The sequence below is a fragment of the Carcharodon carcharias genome, chromosome 19 (assembly GCF_017639515.1).
Source record: "Carcharodon carcharias isolate sCarCar2 chromosome 19, sCarCar2.pri, whole genome shotgun sequence".
In the NCBI taxonomy this organism is placed as follows: Eukaryota; Metazoa; Chordata; class Chondrichthyes; order Lamniformes; family Lamnidae; genus Carcharodon; species Carcharodon carcharias.
Genome location: NC_054485.1, coordinates 53,096,861 through 53,119,978, shown reverse-complemented (window position 1 = coordinate 53,119,978; position 23,118 = coordinate 53,096,861). Strand labels below are relative to the sequence as shown.

General features: G+C 39.8%; 1 protein-coding gene across 2 annotated transcripts in view; it reads right to left on the bottom strand.

Moving 5' to 3' along the window:
• Positions 1-2,107: 2,107 nt before the first annotated feature.
• LOC121291361 (protein tyrosine phosphatase type IVA 2-like) overlaps positions 2,108-23,118 on the bottom strand; it is a 99,849-nt gene continuing 78,838 nt past the window's right edge. For both annotated transcript variants that reach the window (XM_041212431.1, XM_041212430.1), the window contains 3 exons: positions 7,004-7,134; positions 4,403-4,477; positions 2,108-2,601 (listed from right to left, as the gene is read on the bottom strand). In XM_041212431.1, the coding sequence (XP_041068365.1) occupies positions 2,490-2,601; positions 4,403-4,477; positions 7,004-7,134 (318 nt within the window). In that variant the 3' untranslated portion in view covers positions 2,108-2,489. The remainder of the gene's footprint in view (positions 2,602-4,402; positions 4,478-7,003; positions 7,135-23,118) is intronic.

The following is a 23,118-nucleotide window of genomic DNA, read 5'->3' as shown; positions in this document are numbered from 1 at the left end:
GGCACATCACATCAGAATTAATTAAGGACCATTTTATAACCACTATTCCAAGGTTATATTAGGTTTAACCTTGCCAAAAAAGATTGGGGGGGGAACATAAATTAGGTTGGGTCAGGTTTAACACACTACAGGATCATACTAGACAGACAGGCACAGTTTAAAAATTAGCCAGGCTTTAGCTGATATAACTAGCATGTTCCAGTTATTCAGCTCTCTTTCCTGTTGTGTTACATCCTGTAAAATATAAAATAACTGCAACATGAGGCTCGCCACAAAACTGTTCCTGGAAGTAGGACCAGAATTACACTTGAGCATTTGCTGAGTGCTTTCAGGGAATTTAAATTAAGTTTCTGTGCTGGATCCCACACTTCCACAAACACATGCTGCAAGCAAATAATTCATGGCTAATGGATGGCAGCAGGGGGCAGTATGCAGGGTCCTTGAACGTCCTTAGGCACAGTGCCATTTAACGTTAACAGGCACTGGTGATTTCGTATTGTGTCAGCAAATAGTAGCTTGACCCCACGTTTAATGGGTGTTGAAGGATCACACTTCTTTAAAATTAGTACCCACTAAAATTAGAGCAATAATTTTCTTTTAAATTATGAAAAGGCTGCAGGTTTGTTCTGAAAGTCTCTGCTCGGCACACTCTGCAACTTTACACATTTGGCCATGGCTGTAATGCAGGCTCTTGCAAGAACCCACCTGTAGAACCAGAAACAGCCCAACTAAAATTGCAGAGCTCTTTACCAGAGCAACAATTCTGGCCACATCATTAAACTGTCATGTTTGTTGTTGCTCATTTGGTATCATACAAAGTGCTTATCCAGAGATAACAGTTTGAAAAAGTTTAAAAAGTGACACCGGGAGAAAAATTATGAAAAAAAAATTAAGCTATGATTCAGAAGCATTTCTCCTTAAGTACCAGGCTAACCAATGGACATAACCAACAAGGAGTCTTACCTACTAACTACCTAAGAGGCAATTTCATTTTTCAAATCTGCCAGCTCATGAAATTCCTGCCCTTCCTCCACATTTAAAGTGAATAAAAATTAAAATAAGCCTTTTGCTTCATATAAAGCTGAAAATTGTGTTATTATAAGAAAAAAATCAATAAATTGATATTTTGCACATGTTTGCAAGGGGTTCAGTGCGAAATCCAAACAAAAACATCTACAAAAGGGCAAACTTTCATTGTAAGTAATTAAGAATTGTGAAAAAAAGGAGCATGAAGCAGATATTCATTTGTCTTTGCAGTAGGTAAGTTTTACAATTCAACGTAACATTTATATCCAGATGTTAGACAGACATCTGCATTTTTCATCTTATTAAATCCCTGCCTTTTACTCACCCTAACAGTTTCATAAGCTGGCTGGCAAATCCAGGCAAACCACATGTTTTTCTGACTTGCAATCCAATATTCTTCCACTTCCCCCATATTCTACTTACAATGAGTTAGTAACAATGATAAAAGAGACTTTGCTGTGGTATCATTCTTCTGTTGGCAGGTCCACAAAATAATGTTCAGCGGGATGTTTTACTAGATCAATAACCCTCCTGCAAAGGGTTATGTTTACCAGTCACTGATTAGTGCAAGCACCTATCTATTTTGTGGATTCCACAAAAGCAGACACAGGAGCCATAGTCTGTGTGGTAATTTACTCTTTCCTCTGCCCATCCAAGCCTTGCCCCAGAAAGAGAGAGTATAGGGGAATATTATGCAGCAAACTGGCTGAGGAAAAGAACCCATTAAAGTAATATTGGTATACAGGTTGGAGCATTTACCACTAATGGAATGCAAACCCAATACTGCAGAAATACTAACTTGCACACATCCCGCATCTTGGGAAATATCTTGTGCGCATGGCAGACTGTCACCGCATAAGGGTTCTAAAGCAAAAACCTTTTTTAATAAAATGATAGATATGTGCTCTATCTCACATCCCCACTTTTCTGGATGAAAAACTGAGAGATTAGAAAAGCCTAAAATACAGATGTTTATACACTTAATTCTTCCATTTAACAAAAAATCTAAGCTTTACACCAAAACAAAGAGTTATTCTCTAAGATTGGCATTAATTATCTCTGGAAATCAAATACAATACAATTACAGTGCCAGATTCCATCTTTTATTTTGCCTACCTGCTGTAACCAGAGGGATAAACTATTGCATCGAACCATATCCTCAGGAAGTCTTTGTGCAATGCAAGTGAGGTCTACAAAGTGAGGTGACAGCGGAGCTTTGCACAGACATAATCTTAACCTCCTTTTTACAGAGGCAGTGAATTCTTTCTATACAGACCATTTTAAGATGCAACACCTCCCTGATAAGATCAATCATATGAAAAATACACAATTCCTTCACCACAAAGACAGGTTTCTTTTTTTAAATTCACTCCAAGATTGGCGGTCCTGACTTCACCGAGTGCGAATATATCTCAATTTCTGTGTTTGCGTCACCAAGGTATCTACAGTCCAGAGACAGATTACTACTGGATGCAGCAGCTCGTGCTGTTAGTGGCTCTGAAGCGCAAACGCAGTTTTGGCCGATATTTCTCGAGGTAAAGTAGTTGCTTTGAATTAAAAGCTCCACGCCTTTTCCTGAAATTGATAAAGAATGGAGTAGTTGAGTTTCAGTGGATTCATGCATTTAAAACAAAGATCAAGTGAACTGTCCTTACCAATAGTAACTCACATCTTTCACAAGAGTCTTCCATTACCTGTGTCTGACATTTTCTTAAGTAACATTGGATTTTAAGGCTTCCATTACTTAATTTGACAGCTGACAGTTCCCATAAGGAGGACACTTGGGAGACTACAGTGCTTATTTTCACAACTCTTTTTGGAAAAGGCTTGGAACATTGTCCCAGGAGCTGACATTCTGAATTTTTCAATCGGCTCTGTTGCTGCTGCCACTACGTGAGTGCAGGTCTTGCAGCTGGCAACAGAATCTGCTACAGCTTTAAATGGAAGTCAGCAGAATGAGGTAGCTCGACAGGGGTCTGATTTGATAATTGGGCATATTCTATATGCAATGTTAATACTTCCATATAATTAGGTTGGTTTTGAAGATGGTAGGAGCAGACTAATGCAGGTTTTTGCAAAATTAATGAATGTTCTTTGGTATAGCTGCTTTATAGACAGTAACATGATAAAACTGGAATCCAATAGCACATTGCGTAGCTAAATTCCCATGTCCCAATCAACGACAGGCAGCCACAGAGCTGTAACCAAATTTATGTCACTTAGATGTTTGTGAGTTTAACACTCATGAAAGTGCAAGGGTGGTTAGGGCTAGGGAATGGATCAATTTCTACTTCAGACTCCCAGTGTTAACATGAAGCTTTCCCAGATCAGGTTAAATGTGACGGTCAGGGACGGGCACGCATTAGATAGAGAGTAAAGCCCCCTCGACACTGCCCCAAATATTTCGAAGCAGGTATTCTGCTTTGATACAAAATAAAATTCACTTCCATCTCTGCTCTTCTCCTAGTATGTGCCTCAAGAACAAACTTGAGAACAGCATACATTACTATTTTAAAAATTCATTCACAGTATGCAGATGTCGCAGGCAAGGCCAGTATTTATTTCCCAACCCTAAATGCCACTGAACTGAGTGGCTTGCTGAGCCATTTCAGAGTGTAGTTAGAAGTCAACCACATTGCTGTGTGTCTGGAGTCATATGGGCCAGACTGGGTAAGGATGGCAGATTTCCTTCTTTTCCTCCCCATTACTGCAAGATACCTCCAAATGCTGAAATAGGGACAGTTTATGCTAATGCATACCCATTAACCACCAACAAAATGGGTTTTACATTCATATAGGAATCTTGCAGCCAGTAGACAGAAGAACTTTTATCCAGTAAATTCAGGATAGATTTGAATTCAGGCCCAGAAACCAAGGGCTCTAAATAATTGCACTACCCAGTTGGTAGCAACTTGCCCACTAGGATTTGTGCTAATAACACAGGCTAACGTTACTAGAACACAATGTCCATCATTTGAAATGCTAAACCAAGTGGATATTACATATTCTATTGGTTATCCCAAGAGCAGGGATACTCAAACAGTATCAACAAAGGCGAGGTCAATGGGTCACTTAGTTGAATTCTTCTGAGCTGTTGCTGAGCTAGAGCAACTGCTGCATTTTTCCAGTTGCTGCATTTCAAGAATAATTTCATTGTGTGAAGATCTTTTGGGATGTTTTTAAGTAAAGTAGCATTAAGGACAATCAGTTATTTCAGCAAAGATTAGGTCAAATCTCAGAACGTTATGGTATGTACAGCTCATTCCACAATAGGCAACCCATTGAGCCAACTGAGAAAACCGTTCAGCGCACAAAATCATCACCTATAAACAAAACATAAAACCATCTTTGCAAATAACGGAGATACTCTACTTACTGCCGTATAAACTGAACAGCGTCTTCATACTTCATTCCAGATTCAATCAATGCTAGTGCAACAAGCACTGGAGCTCTGCAGAAGAAGAAAATGGATAGATTGAATGATGAGTGTGCTGGTTTAGCAAAGCTGCAATTTTTTGTGCACCATTATTTATTGTACTTTAAAAAGGTACCCTTTAATTGTTAAGCATCTTAATAGAAAGAGCTATTCTTGTTTGGAAGTATATTTTACACATGATTTGAACAGTGGGATCATCAGCTGTGAGAACACAAACTGGACTTGCTATCATGTCTGCTTCCCCATGCCAATTAGCAAAGACTGACTGTTACTGATACCCACAGATCAGAGATCTGATAACCCTTGTCACATGTAATTAGTAAATTACTCTGCACTTAACAACAAACTATATCCCAATGCCCCATCATGTGCACATTCCTCTCAATGTTGTCCAATGTTGTTCTCAGTGCTAATGAAACAATTATCTCCCCTCTATACAGTAGGTGGGAACACTCTCAAAAACGACGGCACAATCCTTGCAATAACACTAGACGTAGCACTGACAGAAGGTATTAGCTACTGGGTTCTGGTAGAAGAAAAAACGCATGGGCCTGTGTTTGAGGGTGTGAATGGGGGGCAGGGTAATGGGGTGGGGAAGCAAGAGAAAAAATATGGGAGACAGTGATAGTGTCTGTGAGAAAAACAGAAAATGCTGGAAAAACTCAGCAGGTCTAACACCATCTGTGGAAAGAAAAAAAAGTGTCTGTGAAGTGGGTCTGGACGAACAGGGGGAGTGCCTTTGTGAATTGATGTGCTGGCGGAGAGTTTGGATTTGCAAGGGAAACAATTGAGGTAACTTTTGGCTAATTCGTTGCCTGGCTAGTCTACTGAAAATAAAAATGAAAACAAAAGTGATATTTAAAAGGATGAAGATTCATTTTGTTTTATTTATAGGATCCGAGCATCACTGGCAATGTTTATTACCCATCCCTAATTGTTCTCGAGAAGGTGGTGGTGAGCTGCAGTCCACCTGGTGTAGGTACACCCACAGTGCTGTTAGGGAGGGTATTTCAGGACTTTCACCCAGTGACATAGTTTCAAGTCAGGATGGCCTGTGGCTTGGAGGGGAACTTGCAGGTGATAAAGATCAGGGATATGGGAAGTTGCTGTTGAAGGCAGCTTGGCAAGTTGCTGCCGTACAACATAGAGGTGTTCTTTCCCACAGAAGTCCTTCCAGTTAACATCAGCATATTCTCCCTTCTTAGTCCAATTGGGCTCTTTTCTTCCCCTCCAAATGAAGAGAGCTGGTATTCTACTTCTATTCCTTCAATCCAAGTGAAAAAAAAACCTACCCTCCATCATCCAGAATTTAAGCTGACACTTCTAACGCTCAGCTCTTGCTCCTGTCCACAGCTGAAATTTGTACTCTACCCACCTCTATCCTCTCCGCTCTGCTGAAACACTGGCGCCTGCCTCTTCACTCTGCTGACATACTGCCCCCGCCCTCCACTCTGCTGACACACTCCCACTTCATCATTGCAAGGCACGTCTTCCAGTTTCTCTACAGCCCTCCCCACAAGCAGTATTCATGATATGCGCCTTTCCACTCTCCCTCCTTACAATCCAGTACCCCATTTTCCTACAGCTATTCATTTCTTTTTCTTTTGTTACCATTTTATTTCCCCCTTCCCTTCCATTTAATTTGAAGTGGGAAATTGCTTAAAACAAAACGTTAAAAAAATTTAAATTTCTCCAGGGGAGGATGTTGCTGCATTCCCCTAGTTTTCTGATTCAACATTTAGATTTGCACTTCAGACTTTCATGTATTTCTGTTTTTTTTTCCCTCCAATAAAAGTAGAGGAATTTGTGTATCTTCTACCACTAAAAGTACAATGGTCATCAGGGCCATTCTTTAGTTGTCAGCTTTTTAGGCTTGTGTCAGATTTTTTGAAGCAATTGTTAGATTTTACCAGTTTTCTACCTTGGCATGTGTGCTCAGCAGGCTAAATGGCTTGCATTAAACAGCAACAGATGATTCCCTAACAATTTAAACTTCATGAAAAGTGGAAGCTGCCAAAAGCCAAATAAACTAATGTAATGTTAAACAGATGTGGAAAATACGTGGGAGATCACTGGATTAAATGGTAACTAAGGCAGAAGCACAAAGAAATTAATGAGTAAGACATACAAACTGGGTGTAAAAAGCTTTGTTGACCTGTTATGGACTTTTGTTGAGAACAATGAGAATATAACTGGCCTCCAGACAGTAGTCTGCAGTCAAATACCGATAATAAAAGAGAGAGAGAATTTGTCAGTAATTTCTTTTGCACATGTTCTAAAAGTCAAAGGAAACAGCTGCATCTTTTTCTGATAACAGACCTAAAATAATTCCTGACAACTTATACTTTGGGGGAAGAAAAATTTATTAACTGAGCTGCCAACTGGGCAATGCTATCATCTTATAGAAGTTGACACGCATTACAAGCTGACCCTGTCGTGTTCATCTTTTTACACCCATCCAAGAAGTGTCTTTGGACATTTTGCTATAGTAAAGACACTATAAAAAAATCAAGTTATTTTGTAAACCCATCTCTTCCTTACCGTCCCAGTCCTGCCACACAGTGCACAGCAATACAACATCCAGGCTCATTATGGAATCTCTCTCTCAACAGATTCAACCAATCATCCACAATTTGAGTAGGAGGTGGGGCTCCATCATCAAAAGGCCAATCCTGAAACAGAACAAAAATGAGACACAAGTACAGCAGAACTAATATGGTACAGTACACATTACAGCTTGCCAAAACTTTTTGCTGGTGACAAGGTACAGAATGTTGTATGCTTGGGGTAAACACTATGTAACACTGAACCATTATGAAGGCAAAATGTCCCAACAATTGCCACTGTGTAGACATATCAACCAGGGCCAACACGTGCAGTTGGAAGCATTTTCTACTGAATGGTCCATAATAGCGAACGACGAAAAGAGACGCCATCGCACTTCTCTGTCAATCACTCCTTATTGCTATACTGTATACTTAAAACCTGTCAGCTGGAATTAATCTGTAAAAAAGCTGTTTTCTCCAGAGGGTTCCTCGATCTACCACCATGAAGATGAGAACTCTACACTAAGGCACAAAGTCAACAATTCAACTATTTATACATTGATAATTCAATACAACACACCTCAAGTTTACATACAGGTCAAAGAGGGGCCTCATTCATGTCATAACATTATTTTGTGTAAAAACTACTCTGAAAGTCTTGAGGACTGTTGATACCCCAACAAGCTACTGTTCCCCCCTCTTCCACCTACCATCCTCTCCACAAAAATTTAATGGCAGAAATTACTAGTGAACCGGCACAGTGTCACTGTGACACCACAAATATAGCATGCCACTAACCTCAATTGCAGGATTTTTCAAACATAATTTGGACGAACAGTGTCGGATTGGTGGTGGTGAAGGGGGTGGGTGTATGGGGAAGGAAGACAACCTCTTTGCTTGACCAAGTCAGCCACATGAGCCTATTTTAGATTAACCTATACCCTGTCAAATAAACAGGAACTCAGCAAAGTCACACAGCAAGAATCCTCACCCTGCTGAATAAACAGGAAGTCCACACTATTACAAAAACAATGAGGCTTCAGCTTTAAAATGAAAACACAGCAGACAACATATACCCACTGATTTTAGTAAAGCCAAACGCTGGGTCAAGTGTTTTTTCCCTCTTCATATTCTCGTTTTCTTTCTCCTTCTTTCCTGCTTGAATGCCTCTCATTTAAGTTTTTCATCACTCACTGCTCATCAGTTACAACCTTACCATCTCTGTGTCTTTACATTCCACTTTATGCCCTAGTTCCAAGCTGTTTTACAATTCTATTATTCATCTTTTCGCTATGGAGGTGGGGGGGAGGAAACCAACTTCATACTATTGGAGGCACAGCTTGGTCATGGTCTTTTGCAAGAGTGCAACCACATTATGGTTTTCAGCGGATTGAACCATAATCTACCACTAGACTTAATTTGGCATCCAGACATAAATGACTAATACTTCAGGATACTGTTTTAAGACCAGAAAGAAATCAGCGTTGCTCAGAATTTTCACAAATCCCTATCCAGGAAAATGAGTAAACAATACAATACAATCTAGCAAGAAGGGCCCTCGAGGCCACTGGCTTATCTCCATGTGAAATTTTAAAAAGCCGCTTAACATCACCGCTTGCTCCAGGTTTAACTATACACTATTCCACAAAGTATTATTGCTGGCCATCATTAGCTGTCCATAACTTATCTGATCACTCATTCATTGAATCCCAATCAGAATAACGCTGTTATAAGGCATGCAAAGCAGAGCCACATTATCAGAAGTATGCGAAGCAAAACTTTGAAGAAAAATAAGAGGTTACATTTACAGCTCCATCAAAGACATGGCACAGATAAAATGGGGTGCATGACCCCCTTCTTTGGATCTACTTCCCAGGAGACTTAAGGGCAGTAGAACTCTCTTATCGAGTGTCTCAATCAAGAAATAATGCAGCTATCTTCCCAACGCTGCAGTGCAAAGGGCCTGTAATGTATGAGTCATTGTAGGTGCATGACCAGTGCTATGAAGCTATTGGAAAAACAAATTATTAGGATATATTGCCAGGATGGTTAAATATAAATCAGATTTGGTCTTTGTAGAAGGTCTTGGGAGAGCTTGGATATTTTACTCTAGGACATTTCAAAGACATTGAAATTTAGAAAAAAATACTTACAGGGTTTTTGAGTCAGTCCATATGGACAGACTATTGAAGTTCAATATGTTGGGAAGATCAGGGAATGAACATAAGTTATGCAGGCATAGAACTAGGTTACAAAACAAAATAATGCAAATGTTGTAAATCAGAAATAAAAACATCAGATGCTGAAAATACTCAGCAACTCAGGCAGTATCTGTCAAACTAGAAATAGAGTTAATGTTCTGGTCAACAACCTAAACAGTCTTGTTAAGCTTCAAGCAGTTGCCCGGGAGAAACATAAATTAATGACACGGGAACAGTTTGTGATGGGGAATAAAAGCAATGACTTCTATCTTATCAATATCTAATTGGAGGAGATTTCTGCTCATCCAAAGCAGGATGGTGGACAAGCAGTCTAACGATTTGGTGGAGGGGTCAGAAGGGGTACAGCTGGGTGAGTATTGTTAACATACATGTGGAAACTGACACCACAATTTCAGGTGATTTCATGGAGGGGCAGCATGGAGATGAGGAAAAAGGAGGGGGCAAGGACAAGTCCTCAAGGGACGTTAAAGGTTAACAGTGCAGGAGGGAGAAGAGAAACCATCGCAGATCAGGATAGCTAAGAATGAAACCAGGTAAGTGCAGCCACTCAGTTCGACAATGGTAGAGACATGCTGTAACATGGCTGTGCTGTCAATTTAAAAAAAATTGTTTCATGAGATTTGAGTATCGCTGGCTAGGCCAGCATTTGTTGCCCAGCCCTAACTGCCCTTGAGAAGGTGGTGTGGCATCTTCTTGAACCAATGCAAGCCATGTGGTGTAGGTATACGTACAGTGCTGTTAGGAAGGGAAAGACTATTGACAGAGGAGGATATGGAGTATGGGGCAAGTTGACCATCTCATCATTTCCCCTCTGTTTTTGTATGTACAGCTTAAAACTGACAAATTTTATAGGGTTTAAACTAGAAGTATAAAAGATGATGGCCTCTGACAATGCAGCTAGTCAGAAGATCAAAGATGCAGTCACCCACCATTCTTTCCTCTGTAGGGAAGGAAGCCATCTTAGAACTGAAGCCTTTTAAAAACAGTTTTAAGCAAGAGCCTAACTGACCTAGTAAAGAAATATAAAGGACAGAAAAGGAAACAAAAATAGAACACAGAAATCTCAAATGTAAAGACATTTCAACTGTTATGTTTCTATTTTCTGTTAAAAACAGAACAGGATACTTCCAGAAGAAAATTCAGAAGCATTTAACTTAAGGTTTTTTTGCCAACGGGATGTTCAACTAGTTATGCTCAAATAAAAAAAGAACGAAATCCACTTTCTACACAACTTTTAAGGGCATATAGCACTACTACTTTGCTCAGATGAAGCATGGGACACCGAAATGCAATATGGGTTACAATATGTTCAAAAATATAAACAGGTAGAACAGAGATTTTCAGCAGGGAAATGATATTAAGTCTGAGTTGGGTGCATATTCAACCAAGCACATCTGTACTTACAGAAAGATTTAAACGAATTGATTATAACCTTCTGTTAGTTTGAGTCAATGCAACACTAACAGCATTAATTGTAATAAAAATAGAACCAATAGATAAAGTTGCTGTGAGAACTGTTCCAGGTATCACTTACACTGCATGCCAACTCAAACTGGGCAAATACAACCACTCTTGGATTCAGGTACAAAGGCTGCTCTGTGATACCCAACCAGGAAAGAGAACACTGCCACTATTTAAAGTGCTGGCATAGAGCCAACATTACCAAGAGGCCCTCAGTCTGTTTACTAGTTACATGGCACTACGCAGGTACAAATTACATCCTAGTGCTGAGCCTTCCATTGATACATTGGATTAACAGGCATACTATGGGGCTACAAAGCTGTTTTATGGGATTGAGGGCAAAAGAGGAAATCAAATTTTGAACAGCTAAAGGACTGAAATTGTATAGATTTTTAAGGTGGTAAAGTTAATGAAACATTTAAACCATGTCTAGAACTGAAGCAACAACTCCAATTCTCTCCCACCTGTTTCTTCCTTGCTCTGTCATCTGCCTCACGGCATGTTTCCACTAATCATGTTACTCATGCCACCTAGTCATTTATTGAATCTTCGATTTTAAAAGGATATGTTGGCAAGAACAAAAGGAATAAAACAATAAGAGAAGTTACCCAGCACACTTGATTACTTACATCTCATTTCCTTCCCTACATCACACAAGGGGTACTTAACTTGCAATGAACTGAACTGGCACAAAAATAATTTTTTCTTGAACTAGATATTTCAGGTATACTATCAGTATTCTGACCAATCATTACCACCCGTTCTTCCTTCCTTAGGACAATTATTGCTGCCCCAGAATTTAAACTCCCACAAACCCAGCTATACAATGTTGAGAATCTCTTGCTGTTTTGTTCACAAAGTCAAAGGATATGCTGCAGTGTGATGCCTGAAATATAAACACGAAAGTGTGATGCTTATGAGAAGTATGAGTTATGTACAAGACTTTCAAATATATTAACAGGGTTTATTATAGTAGCACTCATGACAACTCATAGATACATAATTTGTATTGCTAGGTGTACATCTTGTCTTCTTGTTCTCTGTCTACTTCTGTTTTGTTGCCATTGGTGTTTTTTGTACCTGTCTTGTGCTTTTATCCGCTTCCTGTCTTTTTCCAATTTGTTTTCATTTAATCAATGGAAGGTATAGGTGGCTGAGGTATGAGATCTGGCCAGGATATTGCAATAGTAAGAAACAATTTTTAAAAATTAATTCATAGGATGTGGGCGTTGCTGGCTGGGCCAGCATTTATTGCCAATCCTTAGTTGCCCTTGAGAAGGTGGTAGTGAGCTGCCTTTTCGAACCGCTACTGTCCATGTGGTGTAGGTATACCCACAGTGCAGTTGGGGAGGGAGTTCCAGGATTTTGACTCAGTGGCAGTGAAGTAACAGCGATATATTTCCAAGTCAGGATGGTGAGTGGCTTGGAGGGGAACTTCCAGGGGGTGGTGCTCCCATGTACCTGCCACCCTTATCCTTCCAAGAGGTAGAGGTCATGTGTTTGGAAGGTACTGTCAAAGGAGGTTTGGTAAGATCTTGCAGTGAATCTTGTAGATGGTACACACTCCTGCCACTGTGTGTCGGTGGTGGATGGAGTGTCAATCAAGCGGGCTGCTTTGTCCTGGCTGGTGCCGACTGTCTTGAGTGTTGTTGGAGCTGCACTCATCCAGGCAAGTGGAGTGTATTCCATCACACTCCTGGCCTTGTTGATGGTGGACAGGTTTTGGGGAGTCAGGAGGTGAGTTACTCATCACAGGATTCTGACCTGCTCTTGTAGCCACAGTATGTATGCCTAGTCCAGTTCAGTTTCTGAGAAATGGCAACCCCCAGGATGTAGTCAGTGGGATTCAGCGATGATAACGTCATTGAATGTCATGGGGCGATGGTTAGATTCTCCCTCTTTGGAGATGGTCATTGCCTGGCACTTATGTGAAGCAATGTTATTTGCCACTTGTCAGCCCAAGCCTGGATATTGGCCAGGTCTTGCTGCATTGGGACAAGGACTGCTTCAGTATCTGAGGAGTCGTGAATGTTGAACATTGTGCAATCATTAGCAAACATCCCCACTTCTGACCTTATGGCAGAAGGAAACTCATTGGTGAAGCAATATGAAAGAGGATGCTCTCACCATTTATCCCCAAATCCCTAAATTCTATTACTCCAGTTGCAACGAGTCTCTCCCCTTCTTCATTCACCCCACTAAGTGGCATCCCACAAAACCTTTCTCCTCACCCCATATTATGACCTCACCATTTGGCTCCATCCTGTCTGCTAACCACTTGCTGCTCCATGTGCTTCCTTTCCAATATTCATGGTTGGTATCCCAGCACAGTGTTAAAAAACCAGTCCATTTTTTAAAAACACTTATTATGCTTTCAATTTATTTGTGTGTGAAGACTGCCTACCTCATCAGCTGCTTCTAGGCTTGTTTATGGTCCTCACCAGATTGCCCTTTAAAGCACTTATACTGTATTTGCAAATATCAAGCTAACAAGTGTTTTAAAAAGTTGATAAACCAAATCGGATTAGTAGGTCCAGCAACTCCCAGAGGAAGTGGGCAGGATAAACTGTGTACAGTCCGTAAACCTGGGGCATAGAAGGTGAAGCAGCAGGTTGAACAGAAGGCGGCAACAACCTAGAGAGGGGGGTTGAAAAGTATACATCAAGTCCGTGGGCCGGTGAGGGTGAGAGAGAGAGGGTGAGTGAGTGAGGGAGAGGGTGAGTGATTGAGAGAGAGGGCGAGTGAGTGAGAGAGAGAGAGAGAGAGAGAGAGGGCAGAGAGAGTGTGAGAGAGAGGGAGAGAGAGAGGGGGAGAGGTAGGTGTGTGAAAGATGGTGGTTGGCATGAGAACAACACACATCAAGTGACTAGAAGAGCAGCCTAACCATTTGAAAATTAATATCCAAATAGTGCCTAGCCTGGCTAAACAACCAGAGCACATTAAACACCTGACTCTTAATAAACAGCACATATTCAGGGTCCAGTGTTGAATGTCCACCATCACACTGATTCTTCCAACTAACACCTTTTAATATTGATTTAATATTGGACTTAATATTGAGTTCAACAATTTTCAGATCATGAACTCTCCCCTCCATCCCTACCCCCTTTCCGATCCCCCCTTTTCCAAAAATTTATAATTATTTTTACAACTTTTTTTTCTCTTCCCTATTTTTAAATTTATTTAGATCTATTATTTCACTTCCACCTTTTAGCCCATTTCGATCCCTTCCCCCCACCCCACCCGCACAAGGGCCATCTGCCACTAGCTTGCTTCCGTTAATGTTCCCAATAGCACATCTTTTAGATAATATCACCACCGTCAACACCCCTTTGTCCATGACATCTTTGGCAGTCTCTTCTTGGCCTCCACCTAACACTGGTCCCCTATCGAGTTCTCCTGTCCTACCCCCTTCTACCAGCTTATATTTCATCTCATTTCTATAGGTCTTAGTTCTGATGAAGGATCATACGGACTCTAAACGTCAACTGTATCCCTCTCCGCAGATGCTGTCAGACCTGCTGAGTTTTTCCAGGTATTTTTGTTTTTGTTCTAGATTTCCAGCATCCGCAGTATTTTGCTTTTATAACACCTTTTAAGTCCTGTTTACGGCTGTTCAGAGAAGGTTCACTCAACTGATTCCTGAGATGAAGAGATTTTCTTATAAGGAAAGAGTGGACAAGTTGAGCCTGTATTCACTGGAATTTAGAAGATCGAGAGGCCATCTTATTGAAACATAAGATCCTGAGGGGATTGACAGCATTGATGCTGACAGGGTGTTTCCCTTTGTGAGAGATGCTAGAACTAGGGGACACAGTTTAAAAATAAGGGGTTTCCCATTTAAGGTGGAGGTGAGAAGAATTTTCTTCCCCTTAATGGGTCACTGGTCTGTGGAATTCTTTTCTCCAGAAAGAGGTGGACACGGGGTCATTGAATATTTGTAAAGCTGAGTTGGGCAGATTCTTGATTGACAAGGGAGTCAAAGGTTATAGGGGGTAGACAGGAAAGTGGCGTCGAGGCCACAATCAGATTAGCCATGATCTTATCAGGCGGTCGAATGACCTACTCCTGCTCCTAATTTGTATGTTTGTATGTATTTATGATTCTAAAAATTCTGAGGATTTGTACTATTATTCTTGTACAGTAGCTCCAGGAAATCATAGTGCTGCTGATTTACCCTCATTTTAAATCACATCAAAGTTTCCTGGGCCATCTGCTCAATTCTGCTGAGACCTCACCTAATAGGTTTATTATAATAGCTCTGTCCTCATTCAATTCCATTTATACTGGTTTATTATTAAAAAAACAGTAATAACATTGGTTTGCTCACTGCTTGCAGGGATGCTGATGAAGAGATGTAAACACTCTTTTCCAGTCAAAACTTATAAGAAAAAGGTGTGCAAACAAATGTTTATGGGAGACAATTTAATCCTATTACAATTAAACAACTACACACACGCACTACAGGACCCAAACTATTATTAAGTCACAAAAATCTGGGTAAGAGGTCCAGGAAGAGAAATAGAAAAGTGAGATTGCATCCATTCGTTATAGATAGAGCCAAATACTTAGTACTGATTTGCTGAAAACCAGACTTGTTATTTTCGTATCCTTTGATCTTTCTAATATGACCAGTTGTATTAATATGACCAGACTGTATTAAAAGCACCACTACTTTGTATTTGACTCATAATATAAAGCAATAGTAAGTATTTAATATGGCTGCAACAGAGTGTGCCTGAGTTAGCTGTATTAATGTCCCCTTTCTCCAACCAGAATACACCCGTTAAATTAAGTTACAGGACATCAGTGGGAATTTTTTGCATTATAGAAAAACCTAGGCAAATCATTTTTGGATATGCACAAATAACTTCCAACAACCTCAATGTTATTGCTTTTTTACATGAAGGGATGCAAAATGAACTGCCTCACAGACTGATTTGATTCCATGGGAACAGTTTTGTGTTCCATTTGTAGCCTGACAGTAAAAGAATTTCTACCAACTGTTTCTAACAACTTAGCACGTGTACAATATATAATAGGTAATGTAGTAAAAGCTTATGTTGGTATCTAGCCAGTTCGCATATTATGTAAATTAATCCGTGTTTCTTTATAATAGTAAATTAACTATTCCACTTGATCATAAAGGTGTGTTCAGAGACGCATAAAAGGTACACAGCAGAAATGAACTAGTTTTCAAGAAACACAGGGTTCCTCTATAGATAACAAGTCAGATGAAGATTTCTCAATTGCATCACTAAATGGCCGACTGGTAAAAATTATCTGAAATTTGTAGAACAGGGGCAACTGAAGCTAATCTACAAATGTACCAGGGGGACAGGGAGACTGGTAAAGAAATATAAAAGACCTGAAATATTAAAACAGGGGGCTTGAGTAAATTAATTTGTAAAGACAACAATTATTTTTTGCCTTTGACAGAACTCATTGTGCCTTTGGTGCAGAGATATCCGCTGCCTGTGTCCCTGCTGATCCAACACAATCCCCATTGTGGAAATTCAAAATCAGTTTTTAAGTAAATTTTGGAGGATATAATTTATGCATAATTATTCATAATTATGCACAATTTCCAGCAGCTATTGTCAGCTTCTCCTCTTGCACGCAAAAGGGATTTTGCTCATCACAGTGGCTACTGAACTTCTAAAGGCAAATTGTGTCAAATATGCACCCAATTGCTGAAATTTTATGTTGCTCAAATTTGAACCCAAACAGGTGGAGTCTATCAGATAGATCAAAATAGTTGTGACCAATAAGAATTCTATTAATGAAAATCCTGATATTTCTGTTTTTTTTTAATATCAATTAAATGTGATGTGTTACAATCTGGTTAGGGATCAATAACTTTTGTTGTAAAGAAGACAAAATTTGAAGTCTCAGTTACTTACTAAGAGCTTACTAAGCCATAAGATTCAACGGCTTTAAACAAACAGAAGAAATTTTACTATACAAGAGTCAACAAAGCAAATAAGGCACTACCTACCTTATAGTCCAATATGCAGAATTAACAAGGTAAACATGAATTAACAAGCAAACTGTGGTTGAATACAAATCGCAAACTGCATATCAAATTACAGACACAACCAACACAGGTCCTCCAAGATTTTCAACAACCCACCCAGACGTCAGTGATCACTTTGATCACATAAATCCTTTAAACTCAATCGTCCTCAAGAAGGATTTCAGCTCCTTTCTTGAGGATATACATAGGGACAACACAGGACTTAGGAGCAGGAGTAAGCCAGTCTTCGAGCCAGCTCCTGATTTCCCTCAACAGCAGCTCCAACTCAGCCTGGAAGTCCTCCTGTTTCTTCAGCCTGCAAGTTGTGATCAGGCAACAGGACTCCAACTCAAATTGCCACAACAACTGTTCACCTGGAAGCTGCTCAATTCCTTCATCCAAGACTGTGTCCCAATGGGCTGGCCAGGTTGTACCCCAGCATCTATCCAACCACATGATCGCAGCTATTGAGCTGTATGGAGCAGACAACCACTAGCTTCTCACCACTGCCAGTTTCGTGGAACAGCCAGCTTCACCAAGCTGAAAAATGCTCCAGGGTTTCTGAGCCCCAGCTCACTACAGGCTTCTCTGAGCTGTAGCTCCCTATGGGCTTCTATGAGCCCCAGTTGCACAGAGCTAATGACAGCACTTCAAATGCTGCCTCTTCATCTCCGGGCTAACCTTGTCATGAGGGCTTGTTTATGTACGCGTCACAGACAGTCCCGTGGTCACATATTCGTGCCGCACCCCAGGTCATGTGGTTGGGTTTATGTGCCATCCTTCAGCTTGCACAGCCTATTCCCCTGCCATGCTCTGTGCTGGAATCCCAGACATGCCAGGAATTGTAGTCCTCGGCCTCTGCCCAAAAACGCACAGAGCATGTTTAAAAGATAGATTCCCTCACAGATTGTCAACGAGTTTGTGTTATTGTTGGCCAAACATCCCTGGGTGAAGCAGACACCACATTCTATAACTGTCACTAGAAACTGCCTGAAGAAAAAAATAACAACGATGCAGCCCATATGCCTGTCATGACACTGGCTGGCCTTGATTTTCTTTCTCAATTATTAAGTTATGGCATTGATCTCATTAGTAACTCTTGCTGACAGCCACCTGCATTGCTATCAATTTATTAAATCAGTTTGGTTGACTGGAAAAGCAGGGAGTGGGGGATGAAGCTTTGAACTCCACCTGGACAGCTCACTGGCCATCAGCTTGTAAATTTTAAAGATATATTAGACAGCTTTTCCAAGATCATTGAGAGACAAATACCTGAAGACTCATTTGGTGCTTAGACAAAATCTCACCTGCAAATTCTATAACACAGGCACTCACCTGGATTTAGTTTTAAGAGTTTGGTTCTATTTTTGTATTTGAGCAGTTAGAAATTCTGAAACCAAGTGAAATTTGCTGCTTAAGTTTTTATTAAACTTAATTTGTAGTTGAAATCATGTCCTTTGACAGAGTTAATTCTTTTGCAACCCAAAAACAACAACTCGAGATTCAAGACAATTCAGCTGACTAACTAGAGTAACAGGAGATTGCATTTGATCCCTATGTGATGCTACATTACTGGATTGTGTTTCTTATTAGGAGCTGATTTGTTAAATTTAGTTCATTTGGTTCTATTCAAAACAGTATAAATTCACATGGTTTTATTGAGTGTGAGCTTGTTGCTGGGAATGCCCTTTCGTGCTCAGCATAAAATACCTGGATAAAGCCTAAAAAAACTGTGGGTACACAAATTTCAATGAAAAATTACAAGGGCATATAAAAATAACAAAATCCAAGAGCAGTCTGTAAAGTGTGCCAATTAAAAAGAAAGAAAATCAAATCACTTTTCAAATATTTTTCAAGAATCCTTTAGGTCACAATATTTCAACTCAGTGCACAAAAATTTAGTACTAGAAATAATGTAATATACAATTAAAAATTCACAAGAAAATTATTAGACTTGTACATACAATAATATTTGCGATGTTTATGATGAAGCCTGAGGCACAAATTTGAGGGTTGTTTATAAGGAATCATGGTCAACTGAAGAGACTCAATAAGGTAGCTGCCTACAATTCCCAGCATGCACATATTTGGAAGGTTGGAGAGAGTCCAAGAAAGCAGTTTAAAAGATTTTAAAAATCTTTCTAATTGCCCCGAGTATGCCAGCATTTTGTTTAAAAACATTTCACTTTCCTCCAATCCTGCATATTGTTGGAAAATGATGGTGAACAAATGCCCCAAGGAATGTATTTGTAGGTTTAACCTACGAAACAAATAGAAAATGGATTATCCCCCCAAGTTCACTGAAAAACAACGTAAGCTAGAATATTCACGGCTGCTTAAATAAATGAAAATGTTATACCAAAGGCTAACTTTCCACTTTGAATTTCAACATAGTTTAATCTTTGTGTTCTACATTGTATACAAAACAGTTACACTGGCTGCATTTCTTTTATATATGTTAGAACTCTAACAGCCAGTGAATCAAAATGATTAAAGGAAGGAGGAGGGGCATGAACAGTATGTGCCTATCTTCAGTGGGCTAAAGAAAATACTACCACTGCCTGCTCACCCCATCAACCTGTGACCCACAACTGAACCAATTAGTAACACTGCACTCTGATTCCTTACAAACTTGTCATATTCCTCCACTTCAGAAGGGCATTCTGGACCCAATTCCACCCAGCAGCCTTTCACAGCAGTGACACACACTGAAGAATCTTGAAAGGTGTCTGACAGCCTAACAGTGAACAGCACAGATATATCTGCAAACCTGTCAAACTTACACATGTTCAGCACGAATTTCATATTCCTGAAATTGCAAATCAAACTCAGCAAGTAGGGAATACAGCAAGAGTGGGCAAAAGTACTTAAACAGCCAGCAGAAAATTTTTTTTAAGGATTATGACAACAATGAAACGATGAGCAAAAGCTACCAATTATAGAGGGACAAATGGAAATTCTCCCAAAGTCTTTGAAAACTTGTTTACAAGAAAATGTTTAAACTTAATACAGCATGGGGTGTGTGTTGCCCGTTTGATATCATAGGTAAGTAATTTTTGAAAAGCAGTACTTTGAACCACAGCTGCTTCTCCTAGTTGAGGGGTGAGAAAGATAAAAATGACAAGCACACCCGAGATTACCCTTGCAGAAAGTTAATTGTCTGCTGTAGCACTAAATGAAATGCCTTTTCCCCTGTCAACTTACTGATTTATTTTTGAGATATGTGAGGGTATAAATTTATCTACTTACACAAAATTGGTAAGAAAAACACTAATTTTCAGGACCCAAATCGAACCACTTACTTCACTGTCTGAGCATGCCTCCCTCAAACCTCTTCCCAAATAATCTGCGGCAATGATTACCCATCCCCATTTTCTTTGTCCCTGCATTCACTTACAACAGCATAACTTCTGACTCATCCTCCCCACAGGAGCTTCAAGTTTCAGTACAATTTATTGCCTATTATTTTTATTCTGTTGCCACACTCCTCACAAACAACTACACAGCCCTTCAACTGACATTGCTGTCATTAAAAAAGTGTTTGTTGATTTTTGTTTTTTTGCTTTGACTTGTTTCTCCAAATAGAGGATGGAGTCTGGATTCAAATGGGGACCGCCCCACAAGAGGACAGTGGAAATCACTCTTACCCTGGAGAACAATGAATCTAAATCAGCATCTATCCAATCTTACAGCAAGTTAAGAATTTTTAAAAACAATTAGGTCAACAGGTGCTGAAACATTAAATTCTTACCTGAATAGCCAAAACTCAGTCAAAACAGTGGGATATTCAATTACTTTTTTATATTAGTTATGTTACTGCCAGCAACCCCAACTTCAGCACTGAAATAGGAATGATAGAGTGGCTGTGTCGTTGATGCAACAATCACAAAATCACCCCATGAAGCAGTTTTCTAAGGCATCTCTGGAGAAAGAAATACCACAAATGTTGAGTCAGTGGTCGCAAGGCTTGGATTAACAGTTCTCTGGCCAATAGCATTTGAGCGCTGCTACTTGTTCAGACTCTTTGATTAGGAAAGGTCCGTGGTCAGAGATGGCTGGCTGTTTCTCCACTTCCAGTAGTTGTCTGGATTTTTCCCATGATGCAAGCAGGGCAGATTCCATAGTGCCAACCAGGTAAGAGTTCAGTAACATTGAAACATCACTGACTTAATCCTAGAGAATCAATGTTGCTTAATATTTTAATTTTGCTCCAACTTGACAGGCAATAAGGCATGTTCCAAAAATTAACCATTTAAAGAGGACCCCCTTCCCCACCCCTATTTGCTTTAACTAAAAGGAATCAAAATGTATCGATTCTCATGTATCAGTTCAGGTTATCTGAGATCTCAGTCATTACAATTGCATGAATAAAATACTTCCAGTTCCAGAAGGTTTAAGCATTAGAAAGTACACTTCACAGGTGTAGAGTAAAAAAATTGGCTGGGTGATGTAATCTTTTAATTGTCTATTCCATCTCAAAACAGAGATCACACCCATTTTAAAACATTAACTATCCCATAGTTGCAATTAAAAGTCTCAACACATAGCAATTCCGAACAGTCAACTTTCTAATGGTCAGGCAGGGAGTTGGGAAAAAGGGCTTCCCCAACTTTGAACAGGAAATGCATTGCAGATCCCGTCCCAGTTGCTAGTTAAGTGCTCCACCAATCCAATGGTGTTCAGGCAATTGTAGTTTCTCACCCATTGCCCTGGTTGACCACGTGACAGCACAGTGTGGGATTTAACGTGGGACCTTTCTGGTCTGCGTAGTTTGACTATTCACTATCTCAACACGAAGAGCTATTGGGAAACCGTTGTGTATACAGAACTACTAATTTAATATACTTCAATTAGAACCAATAGCTGAATTGAAGCAAAAATCTAGTCTTTCTCATAATAATCTGGAGTATCATTTGAGCAAACAGTAGCTAAATATCCAATCTCTATTTGAAGCACTCATCCGCTGTCAAGCTCAGTTCTTCAAGTTCTTGTTTACTAATGGGAAGAGAACTACATAGCCCTGTCCTTTGCAACTGTCATCAGCAAAACCTGGTATTCCCTCTGTTAAACTAATGCTACATGTTCCTTGATATATAACAAAAGCTTTGCTTCTAAATGATGTGTCCTAATGTCATCTTTTCAATTGTACTACTACTGACTGGAATGGCAATCACAGCCTTAAGTCTCCAGATATCAGCAGAGCAACAAGTGTTTCAATTGCCTTTGCCCCCCATTAACACCATGTCTGGCACAGTGAAATTCTTAATTGGGAGATCTGAAAAGCTTCATTTTTATTTTATGCACCTGCCTTGTTGTAGGTCAACGTATTGCCTTACGTGTTGCCACTGTTGAAAATCCATGAGTCAGTCAAGTAGTAGTCTAGCCATATTCACAGCAGTACTGGTATAGCTTGCCTAAATTTGTTCATGGAGGATGCAAGTAAAAGAGGCTGTCTGGTGAAACTTGCAGTAGCTGTTCCTTCCAGTTCAAGTATGAATATGTTAGTTGCATCAAAGCTGCACTGAAAAAACTTACTCATTTGTCTTGCCTGACCTCCAAGTAGCAGACATTCTTATCTTAAAATGAGAATGCAATGTAATTTAGTATCTAACCTTCAATATATACAGCTTGCAGGACAGCTAGCTGTTTAGTTGTTAGGCATACTGTGGTTTGCCATATACTAACATGCTTTTTGTTAATTGCCAATCATTTGGATGATAGCCCGTAAATACAAGAGGAATAGAGATAAGGGAACTGAAATTTAACAGCAGCAGATTGTTTGTCACAGCTCAGAGATCTAACAACTGACAAACAGTGCTTTCCAGGAATAAACATAGGTTATCAATTACAGAAATATCCATTAATCTATCTGGTTTCTGGAATACCTAACTAGATTAACAAAGGGCAAATGGATTAATTTCCAGGAGCGCAGTGTTTAAGGCTAACAGTAAAACTCACCACTCCCTGTCCTCAAAAGAACTCAAACATAAAAGTGGCATTAAAAGGAAAAGGAAATCATTTACATTTGTACGTCAGCACAAAGTGCCAATGAAGTACTTTTGAATTGTAGTCAGTTTCAATGTTGGGACAATGGCAACCTATCATACCAACAGGTCCCGCAGACAGCAATAATATAATGACCAGATAATCTGTTTCATTGGTGTTGATTGAGAATAAATATTGGTCAGAACAAGGCAGGGGAACCCATCAGCTCTTCTTCAAATAGTACCAGGGTATCTTTTAAATCCACCTGGGAGGGCAGTGCTCTCAATACTGCACTAACATATCAGCTTGGATTACATGGAATAAAGTTTGAAACTTGAAGGAGTGTAATCCAGGCCTGATGGCAAGGGACTGCAAAGGGCTGAATGAGATTCCACAGTTGAAGGGACAGAAAGGCACCATTAAAGG